We start from the raw sequence: 22,611 nt of genomic DNA, 5'->3' as shown, positions 1-22,611 counted from the left end.
TGTGAGAGAATACATCCACTTTATTAGAGTAAGATGGAGCTTCATGGAACTAGCCCTGAACAACTTCAGAGAGACAGGACACAACAGGCTCAGCATCACCATTCACATTAGCTGAATAAAAGAAAAAAACTGACACTTTCACAAACAGGAAGATTTTGTAGCATGCCCAGATTAGAATTTCATCAGGTATTTCTATCTGACAGCTAGCACAGCCAAAATTTGATGTTTGTTTTTGTTTTTCACAGATCCCTGCACCGCTTCATTAATAAAATCAACCTGCATATTGAGATATAAAATGATGCAACAACTTCATGACAGCTGCAACAGACAACTTCTGCAGAGCATCTGAGGTAGGCTTAAACGAGAAATGCTTGTAGGACACCAATTTAAAATTAAGCTTTTTTGTCTATAAATAATACATACTGGCGTAACTACTAGTAATTTGTTCAAAACAGATGCATATAATGCACAAATAGCCAGTATTTTTTCAAATGAAGGAAGAAGCAAACTAACATAGTGTCAGAAGTTTCTACACATTACATAAACATTTCTGCAAACATTTGCCTATTTAAACAACAGATGAACAAAAACGCAAGCCCCATAAATAGACAATGTTCAAATCCTGCTCCAAATATAGCCTACACTTGGTTGTACTCATGTCATATCGAATATCACAGCTGTATAAATCACAAACACAAAGGAGACCGTTCTGAAAATACCAACATCAAAGAGGGAAGATTCAGCCTGTAAGTCTCAGTTATGGTACCAGAAAACAGCTTTCAATCCTATCCAAAGTAAAGTGCACAAACTGCATCTAGCACAAGGAGCCCAATTAGGTAACGCTTATCCTGTAGAATTCCAGAACGGCTTTGGGTCGTTATGCTCAGTGGTCAAGAGAAGAAATCTTTCACTTGTCTTAGTCATTACTTGCTAGAAGGTGAATATCCAGCCCAGGGATCTCTTCTGAAAATTCATCAGTGATTCCCATACAGCATCCTCAAACTGCATGTCAAATCAAAAGCAGGCTGGTCTTCTTTGTGACAAAAGAGGCTTCTTTTGCTTCTCCTTCGCCTCCACCCCCCAAAAAAAGAAACAATACTTACTCTGGATTATGAGTACAGCTTTATGACTTAATGTTTCAACTTCGTAAGTATGCTGAAGGAAGTAACTAAAATGATACTTCAGTCATCTTGATCGAAAATCCTCATCTTCTCATAAATTTTCAGCACATATTGTAAAGCTACATCTCATTACTACACTATCCCTGAGATATTACAATGCAGCGATCAAATTCCAGACTCAATGATCCATAAAAACAATGCTAACTTGCATTAATTAATTAATTAACACACAAAAGTCCCACAGACTCAACAGATCTACCAAACAAAAGCTGCAAATGTTTAATGTGCACCAAGACTCACTAATAGAGGGCCATGGATTTGGGTACAACCACACTGGCTCAAAGCAGGGCTTGTGTAACATTAGTGATCAAAAAGAGGATGTTTCACCAGCAAGAACAGCCTCAGAAGAAAACAGTCACATTTTTAAGAAAAATCTACTTAATCACACAATACAAAAACTATCTGAAGATGAAACATCTTTTTATTAATGGTATCTATGTAGTTGTCACAGAATCAGAGAATACTTTGGGGTGGAAGGGACCTTCAAGACCATCAAGTTCCAACCCCCTGCCACGGGCAGGGACACCTCCCACCAGCCCAGGCTGCCCAAAGCCCCATCCAGCCTGGCCTTGAGCACCTCCAGGGATGCGGCATCCACAGCTTCTCTGGGCAGCCTGTGCCACTGCCTCACCACCCTCTGAAGAATTTCCTCCTTATATCTACTCCAAACCTACCCTCTTTTAGTTTAAAGCCATTGCCCCTTGTCCTATTACTACGTGCCTTTTCATGTATTAGCATAGCCTGTACCTTGCAACAACAATCATTAAATAAGTACTATTATACTGTAACAAGATTCTCCTACAAAACACCTACAATTCCCACTCATAGCTCCATCTTTATGTCCACACCAAGATCACATAGTAACAGCTAATTTTTACATCAAACTAGGCAATATAAGCAAGCTACATTCCTACCAGCTGTTCTGAACCTCCATTTTCCTTGAGGAGAGCTGTTCATGTTTCAAACTAATGAAAAGCCATACACTTAAAAGATATATATTTAAACAAAAGTTACTTTTCATTTATTTATTTTAAGAACTCTCCAAGCAACTCTTCCCTCACTTAAAAAAAATGCAAAATTCACGTTCTGTTGTAGCACAATGTTATTGCACACCTGGGTGTAATGACTGCTCAGTCACATGAGATCCTTTTACATCAGCTTTGCTTCTCTTGAATTGTGACAGTCTTTGCTCACTCAGAATGAATTCAGCATAACAATTAACAGGTCCTCTGTTCTAGAAAGCTGCTAGCAGATAAGATTAAAATTCCAGGTCACCATGATACAGAAACTGTCAAGACTGTCAAGCATCTCTTTTAAGTCCCCCTCCCAACATATTGAAGCTTCCATTTCTGTCTCCTACCTACAGTTGTTTTCCGTTTTATCACAGTCAGTAACTAGATGCTAAATACAGGTTTCCAGACTAAGATAATTGCAGTCACATTAGCCACTGTGAAAGTTTGCATTTTTGCAAAGTTTTGGCAAAACTAGGTAAATTTGATTTAAAGGGGGAATTGCAACAGTTCATATTACATGTAAACCCAAACACTGAGCAATTTTATTTTCTTGTAGTACCTCAGTCCAAGATTTAGAAATCAAACAAGTAATCCTGAGGCCCACCAAAACCAAAACTTTGCAGATATAGTCCAGGCCGTATCACATGCATCCTGTATTTTTCCTTAACATACTGTTTATGCTTTCATATAACACCGGATGAATCACTGTGGCAACACATACTGAAAAAGGCAAAGTCCAAGTTTCAAGGAAACATTCTCTCTATAGGAATTCTGCGAACACTGACAACATGTAAAATATTACATGCATGTTCAAATTTGCAAGTCTGTTCTTTGTGCGTAGGACAACCAGCCTGATTTCAGCCCAGCCCTGGGTGCTGCACCCTTGCCTGAGCAAGTTACCTGTCTCCAGCTCCACCTCTGGCTCTGCCTCCTGGACAGATCCCTCACTTGTATGTTGTAGCTTTCTCCAGTCCTGTGTTTGGCTCTGACCCCCTGGAGGGGCTTTGGACCCATGTCATAGCCCTGTCTTCAGCCTTGTTTGACTGCCTTTTTGTCTTCTCTGGATTCTTAGATGAACCCTGAACCCAGTTCATTGCTCAGTTGTTTCTGAAGCCACTCACAGTCCCTCATAAAAGCACCTGTTTCTGACCCCTGTGCTCAAACCCTGGAACACAATGCTGTATTGATGAGGGCATTGCCCCTCTGGGGTCACTTTCTTCTCCAGGATCACCCATAGCTGACCCGCACTGCAATCTAACAACTATTTAGGACCTGTGTCCCAACGTATCTCTTGATATTGCATGTAAGAAGTTTTACAGTGAAATCAAACCTCAATGAATAACACCAAGAAGATGACTTCTCATTAATTTGATTCCCATGTATCAGAAGTTACTCTGATACACTAACAAAGTAAGCATCTATAATTGCATTTCCCTCAAAATGTCATGTTTGTAAATCCTAGTAAAGTTGCCAAAGGTTAATAAGAAGTCAAATGAAATACATGTACCAACTCCTTTTAGCAACTTCCTAGAAGGGTTTATAGAAAAGAAACTATGTTACTATGAATTCTTGTTGCTCATGTAAATCCTGATTAAGAATAACGGGGCCTGTTACAAGCACATGGTATAGAGATTATCTAATTTCATCATCTATTAGATGTAAAACTTGTTCCCAAGAACAACATCGTCTGTTTTTTATTTGGCTGAGAGAATCATAAGGATTTCTGAAAGAGGACATATCTTTTTTTTTTTTTTTTTTTTTTTGCAGCAAAGGTCTTTTCTTTAAATGTACTGAGTGACTAAAGGAAAGTTCAAGGCAAACAAATCTTTCTTAGCTACTCTATCTTTAAGTCATGGGGATTTTTTGTTTTAATTGGGTTGTTTGCTTGTCTTTTTTTTGTGTGTGTTTTGTTGTTTTTTTTTAAAAGAGTTGTACGGATTTCTGTCCTTCTAATTTCCAGACAATGAACCCTTGTTTCCTGCAATTAAAGGCTGACAAAAAGAGAAATTTTTAAAAATTATTTTGCTTGCAGAAAAACTTTGTATTAACTTTTAGAAAACAGGCCTGCTTTTGGCCCATGCGAACTTACAGAATAGGAATATATATATATATATTTATATATATATATACTTTAATATATATATATATATATATATATATATATATATATTAAAGTAACTCACAGTTCCAACAGTGCAAACAATAATTTTTCAAAAATGACTCTTTTCCATGCATCTTGAATACTGCAAGGTGTTTGTTTTTTTTTCTTCTTAGCACGATGACCTTAGTTTCGTAAACTCCTGGATATCTACCGTTATCTTGACGTAAATGTCATTGCCTCTCTCACGCTACCAAATACAACAGTCAATTAAAAATGTTTTCTGTGACCTGTTTCTGCATCTTCGTAAAAAGAAGCTGAGACAAGTAATCCTGGGATTTTTTGACTGGATTACAATGACTAACACATCTCACATGGTATTTTTCCTCTCCTAGCATTCAAGGCATTTTTGATTCAAGAACTGAGAAGTGCCTGTAGGAAAGTAGGCTTCATCTCTGTTTATTAGTCTCTTCATGGCTTAGAGAATCCAAGACATCTACATGGGGCTGACATACTCAGTCACAGCCTGAGGTCAGACAGTAAACTTTAAGCAATCTAAAACTGTCAATTAATGTTGATGTACAACCACCTGGATCCCATGTTGACCTGAAATGTTTCACATCTACCTTACTGCAGGATGACACACAGAAAAAAAAAGCGACATCTGAAACATAGATTTTATCATTTACCCCACAATTAAATTAAAGATCACCAACAATGAAAAATACAAATTAGAACAAAAAGTGATCTGACCTGTATCATAAGGGTAGTGCTTTGAGAATTTGATTAGACTACTGTTCTGATTCCTCATTTTGTTGCAGGGAAGAGCTTCCCCACATGGCAGAAAAGAGGAGTAGCAGCAAAACAACCCATAAAATTGTACTCTTCAAATGTGACAAACTAGCAGCAGCACTCGATTAAAAGCATAAATTCTAATTCAAATAAAGTATCATATACCAGACTTGAAGACTTTCAAGAGCATTATCATTGGCTTTAAGAATGAGGGCATTTTCAACCAGACATGGAAAAAAGAAGAAAGGAGGAAAGGGAAAGAAAATGGAAAAAAAAGGAAAGAGATGACACATACCTAGCAAATGCTACCACGTTATTTCTTTGTTACCTAAGGGCCTGTGTGTTACCTCTGAGAAGTTAACAATCACGATTAATCAGTCAAATCACTATGAAAAACAAATAAGGAGACAATGATGACAATTTCAGCAGAGAATTACTATTTTCTTCCCAACACACACAGAATTATCCCAATACATACTGAAACATACGCTGGATAACAGTATGTGGCTTCTTTTCAAAGTGAAACTTCTGAGTAAAGCTTTCCTAATTCCCAGGGAAGATTTTGAATGAAATAACAAATGCCCCAGGGGTATACATTGCTGCAACACTAGCCTGATGAACGCTTCTTCCTTAAGGAATTTTGAAAGCTCTTGAACTATATTTGGCAGTTCAAGAGAAGTGTATGTACTTCAGAGAAGTACATACATTCTCCTTCATCCAGAGAGGGTACACTAATTCTGCATTTCAAATATTCTGAGAGTTTTGTTTACTCTGAACTAGTTACCCCTCTCGATTCCTCCCAAAGTTCATTCACACTTCTAATTTTGCGTCTTTATGTATGAGAGACTAGATTATTGCTCAACCCTTTTTTTCCAGGTAATTTCCTTAAGAAATGTATAATTTCAGTCCTAGTCTATCAAAAGATTACTGTCAGATTAATCTTTTAGTTCATACATTTCCAGGCATGTTTACTGCAAAGAGGCTCAGAAGCTTCTTTAACTCTTATCTCAAATTCTGGACCAGTGAGTGTTACTACATCCACTCAGGAAAAAACACAGCTGAGTTTACCTGTTTCTTGTGTTAGCATCTCTTTGTGGATTGTTCTTCCTCTGATGTATGTCTACCAGGCAGGTAGGACTTACAGAGAAACAGAAGCTAGAATATACTCTTACAGCAAGAACAACAGAGTTCATTCCCCACACTTGCTATGAGCATCTGACATTTGGTGCATTTTTGCTCCATGTTAAGTTCTGTCTGTGAACCAGAAACACAAGTCCCAGCCAGCGAGCTCTGGAAAGCAGCCCAAAGCAAAGATCACTTAGTTGAACTCCATCTGTCCAGGAATCCAACAAATACAACTGTTTATTTCCAAGTCTTATAAATTAATAGGCACAATTTCTACAACATGACTGCACTGGCAGTCTTTCATTTCCTGAGACAAAAATCAGAAAAAGGATAGGGATACCAATGCTGCATAAACTTTGGCCCTGTTTCTATTGACAAGGAACTTCACAACCTTCAAATAACGCAGAAGCCTACAAGGTACAGAAATGCATAGATCAAGTAACTGTGAAGGACTCCCCTACCAGTTCATAATAAACACTGTCACATATAATCTTAGTTTTATATAAATGTCATGAGACACATATTAGACAAGGGAGCTGTTGGTGTTGCAGTACAAAGCAGAGAAATGCCTTAATTCTTCTGAGTCACTAAGAAAAAAAATTCATGCTCTACCATCAAGCTTTCTGCTGTTGTTGCAGTGGTCTGTCACAGAAGCTAACTGCTTCCCTGCATCTGTTTGAAAATCAAGATTCTATATAGCTTTGGACAATATGGGAAAATGAGACTCCCTAGAGCACAGCTACTCCGTGATACATTTAAGGGCCCTATGATACATCATATAAAACTCGTTTGACGAAGCATGTTTAATCGCAGTCACCTCTTCTAAATGCTGTTTAGTATCTATGTAACCACCTTGAAAAAGTTAGAGTTGCAAATTGATTAAATTTGTAAATTACAATTTTAACAAGAATCATAAAAAATAAATGCCTTAAATCCAAGCCTGCAGAGGAATGTAAGACAAAAAACAATTCTAGGACAATTGGTTTGTTGATCACACTATGAGAAGGAACACTGATTCGTGGTATCTGCAAAGCAGAGATGGGAATACAATGCACTAACACTAGCAAATTAGGAAAATAAGTACTTCAGCATTGTTTTGTGCATCTGTTTTTTTTCTTCCGTAACTACTATAAAATTTATTTATTTTTTTTTAATATTTACCACAATTTTCACCGGAAGCTGACATATCTTATTTTTAAAGCAACCACCAAGACTAGGATCTCTGAAGCCTTTTAAAAAGGAATAACAAATAGTAAAAACACTCAGAAATGACGTGAAATTTTATATCCTATTCCTTTCGCATACTTCTGCTACAACAGCTATAACAGGAGTTCAGAAATGTAAAATCTCATGCTGGTAGCTATGTTCTGTTATCCCACTGCATACAGCATTAAGTATGGCATTCTCCAGCAATGATGCATTGGTAGTTAACACATCCTACCAGCTGTATGATGATGCTTCAGCTTCCTTCTGTCCCATTTACCTAACCTGAGTTCATGTTAACAGAGACTTCACAGTCTCTTTCCTTCTTGTCCGTATTCCAGATGCCTTCTATCCTGACAACCACACTGGACTGAAAGTCCTTTAAAGAGCATACAGAGAAAGTGCAGTAACTTTGTGCTGTTGCTCCATAAGCAGCAGAACTGTGCAGGTCCTTTGGTTTGCTTACAAGCTGCTGAAGATCATGCATTAGGGACTTTCTACACCACTGTTGTATTTTACCATTTAAAAAAAAAAAAGCACCTCTTCAGATTATTTAGGGTATTAGAAACATGAGAACATGCATTTCTTTCCCACCACACTTCTGAGTCTCATCTCTACCTCTTTTAAACACATATAATGATCAGAAATGTAGATTATTCAGTCATAACTAGTCTTTTGGCACTGAGCTCCACCTGCTGACAACTTTTTCCAGCATTACAGAGCTTGCATACCAAGTCTCAGTTTTATCAGTGGTTCCAGTATAATGCTAAGGTACACAAAATATAGTCTATATGAATCATGCCTATGCTGAAATAATAATATGGGTTCTAAACAGGACCTGAAGTAGTGCCAATTTAACTCCCACATGCCCTGAAGTGATGCATTCTATTTAAAAAAGAAAAACACTAAATAGTCATCAGAAAAAGTAAATACATATTTTTAAAGATACTGGGTTTGCACCTTCACAATATTTGTTTCTGTCATTTAGGAAAATAGGAAGAGACATTAAAATGGCACACAGACTTCACTGTATGGATGCTAAACAAAATTAATTACTATTTTGTATTATTGTTTGGTATTAAGTCTACTGCGAGGCTTTTGTTCTCCCTGAAGATTTCTTGTTCTGTAACAATATTCAAGTCAATACTGATCTTCTAATTGTAAAGTCTTACCATGAAATGCAAACCACCATTGTTATACTTAATTACTTCAGCAAATTTTACACTGGCACTGCAATGTTCCAAATATTCTTGGTGTTTTTATTTCTAATCAGATGATTAGATGCAATAGGGCTTTCTTTGTTTTAATTGTGGTGGACTATTACCACACTCTGTTGATCCAATTAATAACAAGAAAAACATACGTATTTTAAGAGAAACGACAATGCAAGCATTCATTAACTGCACACTGAAAAGCTAGCTCAAGCTTCCAGTTAGTTTCTGTAAAATGACATAACGTAATAACTTGGATACTACGTTATTTTGACAAAAATATAATTTTTTTACTAGGAACGATCAACTACTACACAATGTCTACCTCCCTACTTCATATAAGTATAGAAGAACAAGTAAACTATAATTCTCCTGATTACATTGGGCACAATATTGCAACTGCAACTATTCTAAGGAACTTAAATATCTCTCACCATGCAAGAGCATGGTTATCCCATTATAAAGCTATAAATGTTAGAAAATAGAAGAGACAGTGTGGTGTTTTTTTTTTCATATAGGATGCCAGGATCGTTGAATACAATCATTCAGGATTTTTTCTTATTCTTTGCTATAGTATCATGACTGAACAAAACAATCATCCAGCAATTTTCTGTTTTCTTAAAATGTGTGCATGAACAACAAGATAGAGCTAACAGTCTGCAAAACGTAAGCTATATTCACGAACCCAAACCATACAGAAGACCAAAAAATATGAACCTTCCTACAATTCAGAGACAAAAAGGAACAAGGAAACATAAGAAGCTATAAAATGGCACACAGGTAACATAAGCTTGTCTATAAAATTCTATCAGTGTTTCACAACTGCATTCCTTTTTAGTGTCCTACAGTACCATAACCTACTGTAAGAGATGGGAAACAAAACAATTTGCAAACTATTGCTCCATGAAATTGGCTGTATTTATATGATACAATACAAATACTTCATATAAACAGGACCTCAACTTTTTAATTTAAAATCACCAAAAAAAATCCAGTTGTGATTGAATACTTCTAAATACACTTCATATGCATGCTCGCAATACAAGCCAATACAACATTTGTCATTATTAAGAATTTTTAAAATATGCATTTACAATAAATTTTCCAAGGGGAATAATAACTACAATCAAATGTAGGCTCAGACTACACTTAGATTACATGGCTTTAGATAAAAAGGAGAAACCTAAATACATTTATAGTTGAGGAAACTATGATCCTCCTGAATATGCCAGGATAAGCATCAGCAGCAAGAATGTTCCATTTCTGATCATTTATCGCCTACATAATTTTAAGGACTCTTACTGAAAAAGAAAAAAAAAAAAAACTACTATGCAAATTGACAGGATGCTTATTTAAATACACAGCTCATCTGACTGTTACTTTTCTGACTGAGAGGTCAAGTCTTCCCTCTTGAATATGCCTTTATTTTTTTTTGAAAAAACATTGAAAGAAATGGAACAAAGTTTTATTAAGTTAAATTGCAGTTCTACCTACCAGTATTTAGTCAGTTTATTAGCACGGGATATCAACTTATTAGTTAAACAAAACTTAAGTGGTATTTGCCTGTCTTGAATAACTCATTCATGGGAAAACACCCAGCACTTAAACCATATCAATTTTTCATGATGTATACAAATCACAGTACTAAATTCTCTGGAGTCAAATTAACAAAAATATTGTTATTCTTGGCACACTTAACATATGTGAGAATATATTTCTCTCGTAATTCTAAAAATCTCAATACAAGTCTCTTTCAGCCAAAAGAAAACTTATCATAGATAACTTTCATTCAAAAAAAATCCTGAGGTCAAAATTCTATATAGCGTACATATATACGCAAGGATTATTTTCTCCTACACACCAAAACACAAGTTTGGACACCAGAAGAAAGACTTTAGTAACCTTGAAGTGGGGTGGAAAAATACCATTCTACCATTTAGACTGCTCAGGCAATATTCAGTAGCACTACTGCAGGTTAGTAGAAGAAGCTAACAAGATCACCTACCTCCAAACAAACCCTAAGCCTCATGTTTTTTAACAATCATTTTCCTGATCCATCCCATTCTCTTTACTCATCATTTTGTGTATTATCATCTCCTCCTAGATCATGGTATGCATTCACGTTGCACAAACTAATGTTTTGTAACAATGAAAATGGACAGTGTCTTGTAAATATTAAACAAATGTAGTGGCATTAAGAAAACACTGACAGTTAAGTATAACTGTAGGAATGTAGAAAAAAGAACTCAGTTCCACAAATAGATAGAGAAAACAAAAGCTTTCCTCTCAAAGACAGACATTTCTTCATCACTAGTGCTCTGTGGACCAAAAGAAGGCTGGCTAAACCTCTAAAGAAAACAAGTCACAAACACCTCAAATATGTCAAACCTCATCCATAAAAGCAAACACTACTGACTGTCCCTTTAGTAAACAGGTAACAGTTGGGTTTTTTTGTTTGTTTGTTTATGTGGCTTACTGTCTCTCCACATAGCTGCACAAAACTGAGAAAAGGAAGTCACAAAACATTAGCAAAGTACTTTTAAAAATTACATAGTGTCTCATCAAGTAGAACAGTAAGTTTACTTTGATTATCAAGAGCATGTAAACATTTAAAAATAAGTTGCAAAGAAACAAATGTTAGTTGAAAAGAATTATTAGAGTATGTAATATTAATTTCTAATTTACACACTGTATGCATTGATTCCAACAGCTTTTACCGTTAGTTCTCTATCTGTATCTGTGAGTGTATTTCTTCAACACAGCTGACAAAATTACCAATAGCTACTCAGTCATGTTCATTAAATCTATTTAAGGATTTACACTTTTAATTATAAAGCAATCTAATGAGAACCTTAGCACAAAGGGTATGGAAGGCCAAATAAAGTCTATGGACATACACAAAGTATTAGAATTTATTACATCTTAAAAAAATAAATAAATCACACAACTGAACTGTTTTTCTAAACAACTAAGTCTCCATAAACGCAAAGTGAAGTTTATTCACTTCAGTTATCCATGTAAATGTATGTCTTGAGCCTCTTATCTCAGGTCCAAAGTACAATAGCACAGCTGCACAATTCAGTAAAACTTACCATAGAAGTGACTGATCTGGCATCTTCTTCATAATTCACTACAGGTGGTGGTTCTTTCCCATCATTCTCCTGAACCTTTTGTTCCAGTAGTTCTTTCTGGGCTGCAAATTTTGCCTCTGAGCATCTTAATTGCTGAACTGTTTGCTTAAGTTCTTCCAGTGCTTGCTTTTGGCTCAACAAAAGAACAATACTGCAAAGAAAAATAATTTTAAAATGCACATAATTTAAAATGGTTACTTTGCTTTACAAGAACTATAAAGTATTTTCAATACTGGAGATTGCTTTTTGGTGTAGGGTTTTTTTTTCACCACTTTATCTACTCACTCAATGAAGGAAATTTTATTAAACTTTTATAAGAGCATGAAAATTCTTCAGCAGAGTTATTCGTTGAAAGACATAAGCACGTGAAGCCAATATTAGAAAATTCTCAAACCTCCAAGACAAAAAAGCAATATATTTTACTTTGCCATTAGTTTTCTTATTTCAATCTGTAACAAAAATAATAAATGCAGATACTACTACTTTCATCCACTTTTGACTGAATTTATAACCACTAGGGTTCCCCATCCTTTAGAGAAGAAACAGACTTTTAGATTATGATTTCCAGTGATGAGAAACCCACTGCAATCCATACAGTTGTTGCAATAAGCATTTTCAATATACTGAGTGTAAGGATGAGGTTAATAAATTGGCCCAGCCTAAGGTTAGAGATATCTGTTGTCTCTGTCTTCAAGACTGAAAGAAGACTCTGCTGCTTAGGTATATATTTTGGACTATAGACAAGTAGCTGCTTAACATTCTTAAGCTAAATAAATTGAGCTCCACAAGTAACTAAAACACTTTTTTTTCTCTCATCCTTGATGTTTTTGTTTTTTTTTTTCACTCTGCTCTGAATATCCCTCTGTTTCTGCAATATGTACTGAAACTGGATCCCATATTCTATTTGTGGTCTTACCTATACCACCATTACATAGTATTTTTCCATTAATGGATTCAGAAATCACAGGAGCATTTTCAAATTACCCTTCTTACCTCCAACCCTATTCCTAATGCAGAGCAACGGCCACCCTCAACTACCATAAGCTTTCCTTTTTGTTTGTGTAAGTTTACATTTTGGTTAACCTCTGGTGGTTAGACCTCTACAGGTCCCTTCCAAACTCAATCACTGATCCTGTGATACATTCGGATAGATTAAAACACCGCTAGCCAAGCACAATAGAGAACTCAGTTGGAGCTTACTAGTGTGTCACCTCAACTCATCAGTTATAGTTTTCTTCCAGGTCAGTAACTCAGACTAACAAGATTTAGTTAGTTATGTTTTATGTCCACTTTCCAGTTTTCAGCCTATTTATCGACTCTTCTTTATTTGAGAGATTTAATGCCTCCATTCTTACACTGACAGACTTCAAACTGTTACCTTATAAAAAAACAGCTTGTTAAGGACCCAAGATTGTCCTTTCTCAAACAACAGTTGCAGCACTGAAAACTACTAATCCATTTTTGTGGTGGAAACAAGCTTAGAATGAAAGAAAAATGTAGGTGGCCTTCAAGCAGACATCTACATAAAGAGACTGTACTTGTCTCTTACCACTCTCCTGTGCTGCAATCATCAAGGTTTCCACCTTCGTTGCAGGCAACTGGAGAGACATTTGAAGAGACTCCACACAGAAATAAATAAACGCATAACTAAACAAAGCCCCAGATCCTGCAGCTTGCCTGGAAATGAATGAAGTTGAGTCTGGGGGACACCAGAAGGATGTAGACCTGTGTGTGTAAAAGCAGAACGTCCTTCTTACATTGACACTGTCAAGTACAAATTCAGTTTTAAGAGCATGAAACGACAGTACTAAAGAAATGCTAGAAAGCTGATTTCCTCATTTGGAAAACACAAGAGATCAATTAATTGAAGATGGCCATAAGAAAGCTCTTCACATTAAGCTATCAAAGAACCCCCACATTCAACTTAAAGACACACTCCAAAATAGACAATTGAGCAGGTACCTAGATGGCTCTGTTGCCCTGAGGAACTGCCCAAACACCAAAGATGGACAGAAATTGCCCAGCAAAGAAGAGCATCCATGGTACAACGCGGACAACCGTAATAGCACTCCAACTGAGCCTAGAAACACGGTCTAGAAAGAAACAGAGTTCTCACAGTCTGAAAGCACAGATGAAGGAAGTCAAGGACCAGGTCTACTGAGAACAAGGGCATCGAAGAAGATTGCAGTACTATGTCCCTCTGTACCTTTGGGATAACTTCTGGAAGACAGACACTCCTGTGAGCTCTCCCCCTTTGGAGAAAAAAGGAAACTTAGAAATTATCCCTGTTTACAACCTGGGCAGATACTGAAGGATTTTTCATTTGCCCTGGCAAAAACAAATGTGTCTCACATTATTCCTGCTTTAGAAATGAAACTGGTTGTTGTGCTCTTGAACAAGGTTCAAGTAGCTCTGTCGACACTGCCCACAAAACTACTGGAAAATCCATAAAAAAAAAAAAAAAATTAAAAAATTGCAAGGCTTATCAGTTTTGCACATCCACAGCTTCAATTGTGTCCAAAAAAGCATGGGAGACCTTACTCAACCCTGTTGTTGACACAGTAGCTGCTCTGCCATAACTTGCACATGTAAACACTGGATGTGGAATAGGCATAGCCCGAACACACTAAAATCCAGAAGTCTTAGATGACAAAATTATTCCTTCGCAAACTATCCTGAGACAGATGATTATTCAAACAAGTTCTGAAGTAATAAGAACCATCTGTCACTGGCATGAAAAGATAAAATGTCATATCCCCAGAGATGTGCACTGTACTAAGCTACCAAAGAAACTAAGCCCTTACAACCAGTCAAATGATCACTTGTATGGAAAGGATGAGCATGATGTACGAAGCCACAACTGGAGGACCCGAAAGCAAAGTTCATCATGAGACTGTGGATATTTAAAAACATCACACAAAGGGATTAATAATCTCTCCTGAAGACAGCGTTCTTCATCTCACTATGGGAGAGGCAAAAAAAATAAATAAATCTCCCCGTGACAATATGGCCTTTTACCATCAGGAAAACTTTGGAGAATATACCACATCAGCTAAAATGTCAGTAACCCAATTGCTAAGTGGTTACAACTCATGATCCAGAGATAAGACATATCCTAGATATTGAAACTCCAGTGCTCCATTCTCTTTCCTAGACTGTGGCAAGACAAATACCAGGATAACTATCTGCCTTTTTGCCCAAATCTGTCAGAGAACGTTCACCAATCCATCTATCCATAAAGAATTAGCATCTATAAACTCTTTGCCTATCCCTTTTATGAATGCAAACTTTGTGGTTCCTGTGGCTAGCAAGAGCTACTACCAGCCTCACAGAGTGAGATCTTATCTAAAAAATGCTTGTGAGACCAGAAGAGGGCAACAGGTAGGAAAGTGGTAGAAAGGCAAACTGAATCAAAGACCAAATATCCAATATGCTACCCTCTCAGGAGTGCAGATGGTATACTGTGCGCACACAGACACACACATATATATAAAACAATCTCTGTGTTGCAGGTGATTTTGTCATTTGAAGGCGGAACTGGATATTGGTGCCAGGAAAATATTACCAACGCAGTTTAATATTGAGGAGTAACACAAAATCGGGTGTGGAGATACACTTCACCACATGCCCTAATGAAAAATGCAGTAGGTGTAAAGCTCAATTCATAGTGCTGCCAGAATTAGACACAGAGAAATACTATCAAGCCCCAGCACAGACTGCCACTGTGAAGTCAGTAAACACAGCTCAGACTGGCAGTGCTGAAGCTGGGTCAGAAAGAAATGGGGAGGCAAATGAATTGCAAACTGGTTCAAGGGAAGGAAATAAGAAACTCAGTTTTGCAGATTTTACCATCATATTGCCCAGATAAAACAGATACAGAGAAGATCTCCTCAGCACTGAAAGGTGAAGTTCAACTCCTTAGGTGAGGCTCAGTAACATAGCCTCAAGACAGGTGTAGTCTGGACTGAAACCAGCTTCTCAACACCACAAATGTCTGCTACAGGATTGGCCAACAGAGCCTACATGCAGCAGGAAGGCCGGGATAGTCTGAACTACTTTCAGAGAGACAGAAAGGCAATAATGAAGAAACATTCCTAAGGAAAAGCAGCAAAAATGACAATGACAAAGTCATGTTATTAAATATATATATATATATATATATATATATATATATATATAAAACTCTCTGGTTCAGACTGTTTATCCTTTATGCAACGTGCAGCAAGAAGGTCATGAATTCATCAATTAGGTAACCAGAAAATATACTGTGAGTATATGTAGAATTCATCAAAGAAAGTCATCAAAGAAAGAACAGAAAATTATCTAATCACAGTAACTAAACACAAATAAAGTTTCCTATATGAGTAAAATACAATTGGTAGCCTCAATTGACAAGGTGCCTTCAACAGATAGCTAAGAATGTCTCTTTTGTGTATGCAGACAGTATTACCTGAGGAATTGTATTCCATTTCACCGGTATTGTAAATCAGTACTTATGACCAAGTTAGTATGACTATGACTGGTCACAAAAAGAATTGGAAAAACATCACTACAAACATAAAAGTGCTTTTGTGTTTTTTTTTTAATCTGATATAATTACTTCAGTCTAGACTAGGATGTGAATATTAACCAGAGGTAGAAGACGACCAGTGATCTGGCACCAGAATGACTCATTGTGATGAATGATTTATTTATGGCATGTAAAATAACCATTAATCCCTCACCTTCATTATTTACTGAGCGGTACCATAGGGTATATTGCTTCTACATTCAGTATGCTGAATAAAATGCCATAAAGAATGAACCCAATCTGACAAGTCCCAAACATATTATTGCATAAGAAAGATTACACGCCTTCTACATGACTTCCACTCTGAAAAGTCTTTCACAAAATTGTACGTACACAATGAACTCTGTCAGTCAAAGAGACAACCTAAATTGACTCTTTTTCTTCCTTCAAGCTGAAATTATAACACTAACAAAGGTCCAGTTCTTCAGCCATCACAACAGTATGACAACAAAATTAATTTAAAAGAGGCAGTCAATTCTCTAATTAACCAGGATCTGGAGTCAGGAAGCTTTATTTTTGAAATGGGAAACTACATGTACCTTGTTGCTGTTTATAAATAAGAATAATTTCTGACAAAAGCAGAACAAGACTACTACAGATTACTTCTGAAGTATTAAGAATTACATTATACACACTTTTCCCTCAAATTATTATATTTTGAAATTTCAATTCCACTTACTCTGACTTCTTTTCACAAGTCTTAGAGGACTCTTCTATTTTTTTCTCTAGTTCCAACACAAGTTCCTCTTTGCTCAGAAGCGTTTGCTGTGTTTGCATCAGTTCTTCTATTACTGTTTTTAACCTGTAAGACATACATTACAGAAATACATACTGTGAATACAAAAACTTTACAACTTTGTAAACTTCTGTTGTTGTTTTTCCTGAGGATGAGAAGAAACATTAGTCTTTAATTTATACTACTCGGTGCTTGATGGCCTTTCTTGTGAATACTGATTTATATTACACTATTAATCTATATTTTTACAAATCCACACTAGCCTGTGTAAACATATAAGGTTACAGAATGATCTGCTGCCTACAGGTTCTTCTATCAGTAAAATTTTCTCTAGAATGCATGATGAGTTTTCTGAACTAATGCCTTCCTAATATAATGCTAATATATGAGACGTTTTACAAAAAAAACAAAAACCTTAAGACTGATGAAGCACATTGATAAAATACACAGAATTGGTAGTTCGGATGTATTCACATTTAGAAACAATGAAAAAAGAACTAACAGGTCCTGCATTACAAATTAAAATAGCTCTTTTCACAATAAAAGCAAGATGCATACTTTTCTCTACAATTAACTTTTTTTTAAAGCCACATAATCTTTGGTACTGGAAAATTCAGAGTCAAGAAAAAACTTGTACAAGAACACTTAATACTAACAGAAAAACAGTTATTGCACATCAAAAGCATTACTGGAACTTTGCAATTATAGCAGTAAGTATTTCAATAACCAAAAAGTCAACAAATGTAACATGAGACTTTGTGACACACTTCTCATACAACCCTGCACAAACACTCACATAATGATGACTTCTAAAATACATATCAAACTAGATATGTTGGAATCAAGCAATTGTTAAACCAGGAGGAAAATTAAAGAAAGAAAACTTTTGTGTGTGCATGTGTATAAAAAATATAGAAAATATATATGGACAAGCAAATGCCCAAAAGGAAGTGGTATATATAGGACTGTGTGCATCTTCCCTTACCTATTCATCTTTGTCTGCTTTCTCCAGATTTTCAAGCCCAATTTTAGAGTAGTAAAGAGTGGAATAAAATCAAAATATTTTAGTACTTGCTACTGCACAGATCTGTTGCTCCAAACCATTTCAGATGTGAGAGTGTCAGAGGTCAACCAAGAGTAATTTACATGCTCTAGATATCTACGACCCATGTTCTAGATGGTGCTATATGTACCAAAATGAATAATTTAATCTTAACATTGAATTAGTTCTCTCTCCTCCCAATATATTTTATACAATGTTGATTAAACATTCTTTATTCAGCCAGTCAGAGATGTTATAAGACTCAAATGACTATAAAAAAGCCATATACTGAACGATAAAAGTTTACTTCCCAAATGAACAAGCATCTGCATGTGTTTATTTTGAGATAAGAACAACACTTGAAACATTTCTCAGAAGCCCATTTTTTTCATCAGACATTTTTATTGTTATTAGGTTATCAGAATTTTTATGCTGAACTTCTCAGAAACAACAATTTTCTTACACAGACTCTAATTTAATATCAGCTATCAACTTTTTTAATACATTGCTTAAAAATTAATTACCAATTCTCTAACTGAAAATACTGCTTTTTGATCAGTCTTCTAATCAGCATTTTAATCAACGCTGTATTTGGCTCAAAAACTGACTTACAAGAAGCAGATGTTACACTTAGAAATTTGCAAGTTAGATCAGTATATTGCATCCTTTATCAATAGATGATGACTTTTTAAAGATCCATTCTACATGTGCTGAAATAACAGGAATTAGGCTGATGATCTTTAGTTGTGAGATCATTGCCTTGCATCTTCAAAGTACTGTAACAGAATGTTTCTGCAGAGGAGACAGAGCTTCAGTATCTACCAAATATAGATATACTTAAGCACCAGTATTCAAGGAATTAAAACCAAACGTGTAAGATTGTTCATCATTGGAATGTATGATTGCATACATGACAAATCAACACACTGAAATATTTTAACTTCTCAAAAATGTTTGATTGTATATTACAGCATCATAGTGAAACAAAGTCAATGTAGTTCTTCCAAAAATTTCTGAGTTACTTTAGGATCTTCCAAGCATCAACTTTTTACTGTTCTGCTTTTGCAAATATTTCAATATTGGTCTAAGACAGTCATCAATATTTATTAGGAGACACTATGTCTCTCTAACAACTTAGAAGGGTTAGTTAGTACCTCTCTCTGTCAAATCTTTAGCCATACTTACCTAAAAACAAAAAGCTGAGACAGTTTTCTCATCACTTATCTAAAATGTATTTTAAGGATATATAGCTTATTAAGTCCTCCAATAAGTTATGCATGTAAAGTTGTCGATTGTCTCTTGTATGCTCACAAATACAAACAAAATTACTGAGTTTGGATCAATATACATTTTTGTATCCCTTCAAAGTCTGGAAATTAAAACCAGTCAGTGTACTGGATTTATCTATATTTGGTAGATACTGAAACTATTTCTTCTATGCAAAAAATTTTTGATATAGTATTTAAAAGATCCAAGGAAGTGATCTAAACACTAAAGTTGAGTTCAACAGTCTAATTCCTACTGTTTTAGCACACAGAAGGGAAAAAAATCATCATCTATCGATAAATATACTGAACTTACTTGCAAACATCTAGTAATGCATAGTAAGATGATACAAATACCTGTTTTTGTTTGATTTTCTATAGTGGTTTTAAATCAAGACTATAGCAAAAAACAAAACAAAACAAAACAAAAAAGCAGCAGTTAATGAGACATATTAGTAAAAGCAGTTAAAGAGAACTAAATAGTTGTAAAAGGAAGGGCTTCTCACCTGGACTAAAAAGCAAACCAAAAACGGAACAAAGAAGATAAGAATAAGCAGTCAGTTTTCACAATGCTGGGAGATATCTAGCGGAGCTCCACAAAAATCTGAACTTAATACATTCATAATAACCCATACAAAGGGCAATTTAAAAAGTGACAAAGAATGCTGATACAATGTTTTTGAGCTAATAAAGGAGGGAGCTGAATGTGAAGAACAGAAAAGGATTTTGCTGGATCTTAAAATGCTCAGTAACTGGATTGTTATTTAAAAGATTAATTTCAATTCATATTGAAATAAGCAAATACACAGAAGAAAAAACAATCCAAAACTTTATTTATGCAGCAAATGGCTGGCTGTAAACTGACCAGTGCCACTCAGAAATTAGATTTTGAAATTAAAATGGATGATTCCATGAAAGCAATGCTTGACACACTGCACCAGTCAGGAAATCAAATGGAACGACTCCCTTGTATTTGTTAGAAATGAAGCAGAAGAAAGGAAACCTCATTATGCAATTTTCTAATCTATGCACCTGGATTACCTGTACAATTCTGGTCATTCATCTCGAAAACAATACAGTAACCCTAGAAACGTTCAAAGATAGATGACAGGCTTGAGAAAAGGTATGAATAAGTTCTTTGAAAGGAGTAACTACAATTAAAGACTCCTCTGAAAAAAAATGATAGAGGAGGAGTACGACAACAACTTAGACTATCATGCGTGGAGAGGAGTAGATTATTCCTATTCTTTGCCAAAACAAGGACTTAGTCAAAAAAATTTAAACTAAAAATTAACAGGCTCATACATTATGAAGCTAACCTTTAGAATTCCTTGACTGACAATAGATGCTTGTACATATTGAAACTGACTGGACAAACTCACAAAAGAAATCTAATACTATTACAAATACTACTTCCAAGTCGTAACATATCCAAGCTGAAAAATATGAGATGACACTGTTCTTAATCTCCTCCCTAGTTTTCCCTGTTGACCAATGCCAGAGAGAAGATATGCTGATGTCTTATTAAAGCCAAAAAGTAAATTACTTATTGTTTTGAGCTACAGTTTTTCTGAGACTCTACCTTCTGTAAGACATATTGAAGAGGTAGATTTTGTGCATGTATTTTTTCCTGTTACAGAGCTGAAGATGATCTAGATATGTACAATGTTTACATAGCTTATCCAGGAATAATCCCACTTTAGTAATGATGCAGAATATGTTATTAGTGTATTATTAACAGAAGCATGTTTAAACAGAAGGGAAGGGTTTTAATTATCATGGGATTATTTCACAAGAAAGATGAAGCTGTTTTAGTACTGAGGAAGACAAGTCTGACAAGGAAAGCTAAAAGTGTACATTGAAGAACTTACTGCAATACCTATTTAAGAAAAAAATATTAAAAGGAATTGGATTACACAGGAAAGAAAGAGATGACAGCTAATGACCTTGAAAAGGAATGAAGAAAATCTAGGGAATCTGTCATAGTGAGGAAGCATGGGATTAGAACAATCTACGGAAGCTTTACTGTAACGTGTTTATATTTGAAATACCTTACTGTTATGAAGACTCTCTATGACTTTGGTTTTCACAATAACCTATAAGAAACAAGAGTTTCTTTCTCCAAGTTTGCTTAAGCAGAAAAAATTAAAAAGAAAAAAACAAAAAACAAACACTGCTTTGTTACTTAGATTAGCTATGCTTTTGAAAACAAACAAGTCAAACATGGGCTGAAATAAAGTATAGACACCAAATCATTACAAAACAATGAAATTCTGACTTTGCCATTTTGAACTGCTGTAGTAAATATAAAAAAATACCTGAAGTGTACAATTAATACTTGCAATCTCACAAGTGACTGCATTGGACCATTTTACGGAAAAATTAAGGTTGATATGAGAACATTCTAACAAAGGATAACTTCAGCAGGAAATTTGTTCCCCAGTAACAACTGATTAAAGGTGAAATCGGTAAAATTAATTAAAATATTTGAATACACTGATATGCATATTAAAATATGCAGAAATATTTTACCACGCTGACTGACTGAAGGTTCCATGAAATGCAATACAACAGCTACACCTGTTTTAGTAAGTTAACATTTCAAAAGTTATAAGGATGAATGAGAATTTCCTTTAAAAACTAAAACAAACATTTACAAAACAAGTGAAATAATCCATTTGAAAACTTCTCTGGATGGCAATCCAAATCATTGACTGCAGTCCTGTACTCAGTGGCTTCATCAACAGATGTCAACGTTTTTCCTAGAAAACTGAATGTGGAAACAGTTTTGGGAAGATACATGTAAGTAAATGAATTCCCAGTGAGGATTTATGACAAATATGGGGCACTGTATAAATTAAACAGGGAGGAAAGGTAACTATATTGATAGCGTTGACAAGTCTTCCGCGGGGCCTCGGCACGTTGTGCTAAAGAACAATAAAAACAGCAACAAACAAGGGCTTAGACCCTGCAAATTCTCTTTTTAGAAAGCAGACCTTAAAAATGAGGACACAGCAAAGCAATGAGATGAGTGAGATGTAAGTTAGGACAGCATTTCCGAAGCGTGAAAGTTTTGTTAAGACTTACGTGACTTGTAAACTTTCTGCTGTTAGATTATTCCACATGATCTCATTAGCTTGAAGGTTTTCATTTTCTTCTAATAAAGATGTATCAAACTCTATTTCTTGTTCAACAACTTCTGATGACCTAATCCAGTAAATAAATGTTGTATTTGTAAAATTAA

The 22,611-nt window shown here is 35.5% G+C and overlaps 1 protein-coding gene across 6 annotated transcripts in view; it reads right to left on the bottom strand.

The window, feature by feature from the left end:
* FER (FER tyrosine kinase) overlaps positions 1-22,611 on the bottom strand; it is a 190,510-nt gene that overhangs the window by 125,048 nt on the left and 42,851 nt on the right. For all 6 annotated transcript variants that reach the window (XM_038170166.2, XM_038170168.2, XM_072030728.1 and 3 more), the window contains 3 exons: positions 22,455-22,574; positions 17,004-17,126; positions 11,716-11,905 (listed from right to left, as the gene is read on the bottom strand). In XM_038170166.2, the coding sequence (XP_038026094.1) occupies positions 11,716-11,905; positions 17,004-17,126; positions 22,455-22,574 (433 nt within the window). The remainder of the gene's footprint in view (positions 1-11,715; positions 11,906-17,003; positions 17,127-22,454; positions 22,575-22,611) is intronic.

Source organism: Anas platyrhynchos, chromosome Z (assembly GCF_047663525.1).
Source record: "Anas platyrhynchos isolate ZD024472 breed Pekin duck chromosome Z, IASCAAS_PekinDuck_T2T, whole genome shotgun sequence".
NCBI lineage: Eukaryota > Metazoa > Chordata > Aves > Anseriformes > Anatidae > Anas > Anas platyrhynchos.
The sequence above is the reverse complement of the archived record's forward strand: the minus strand, read 5'-3'. Positions and strand labels throughout refer to the sequence as shown.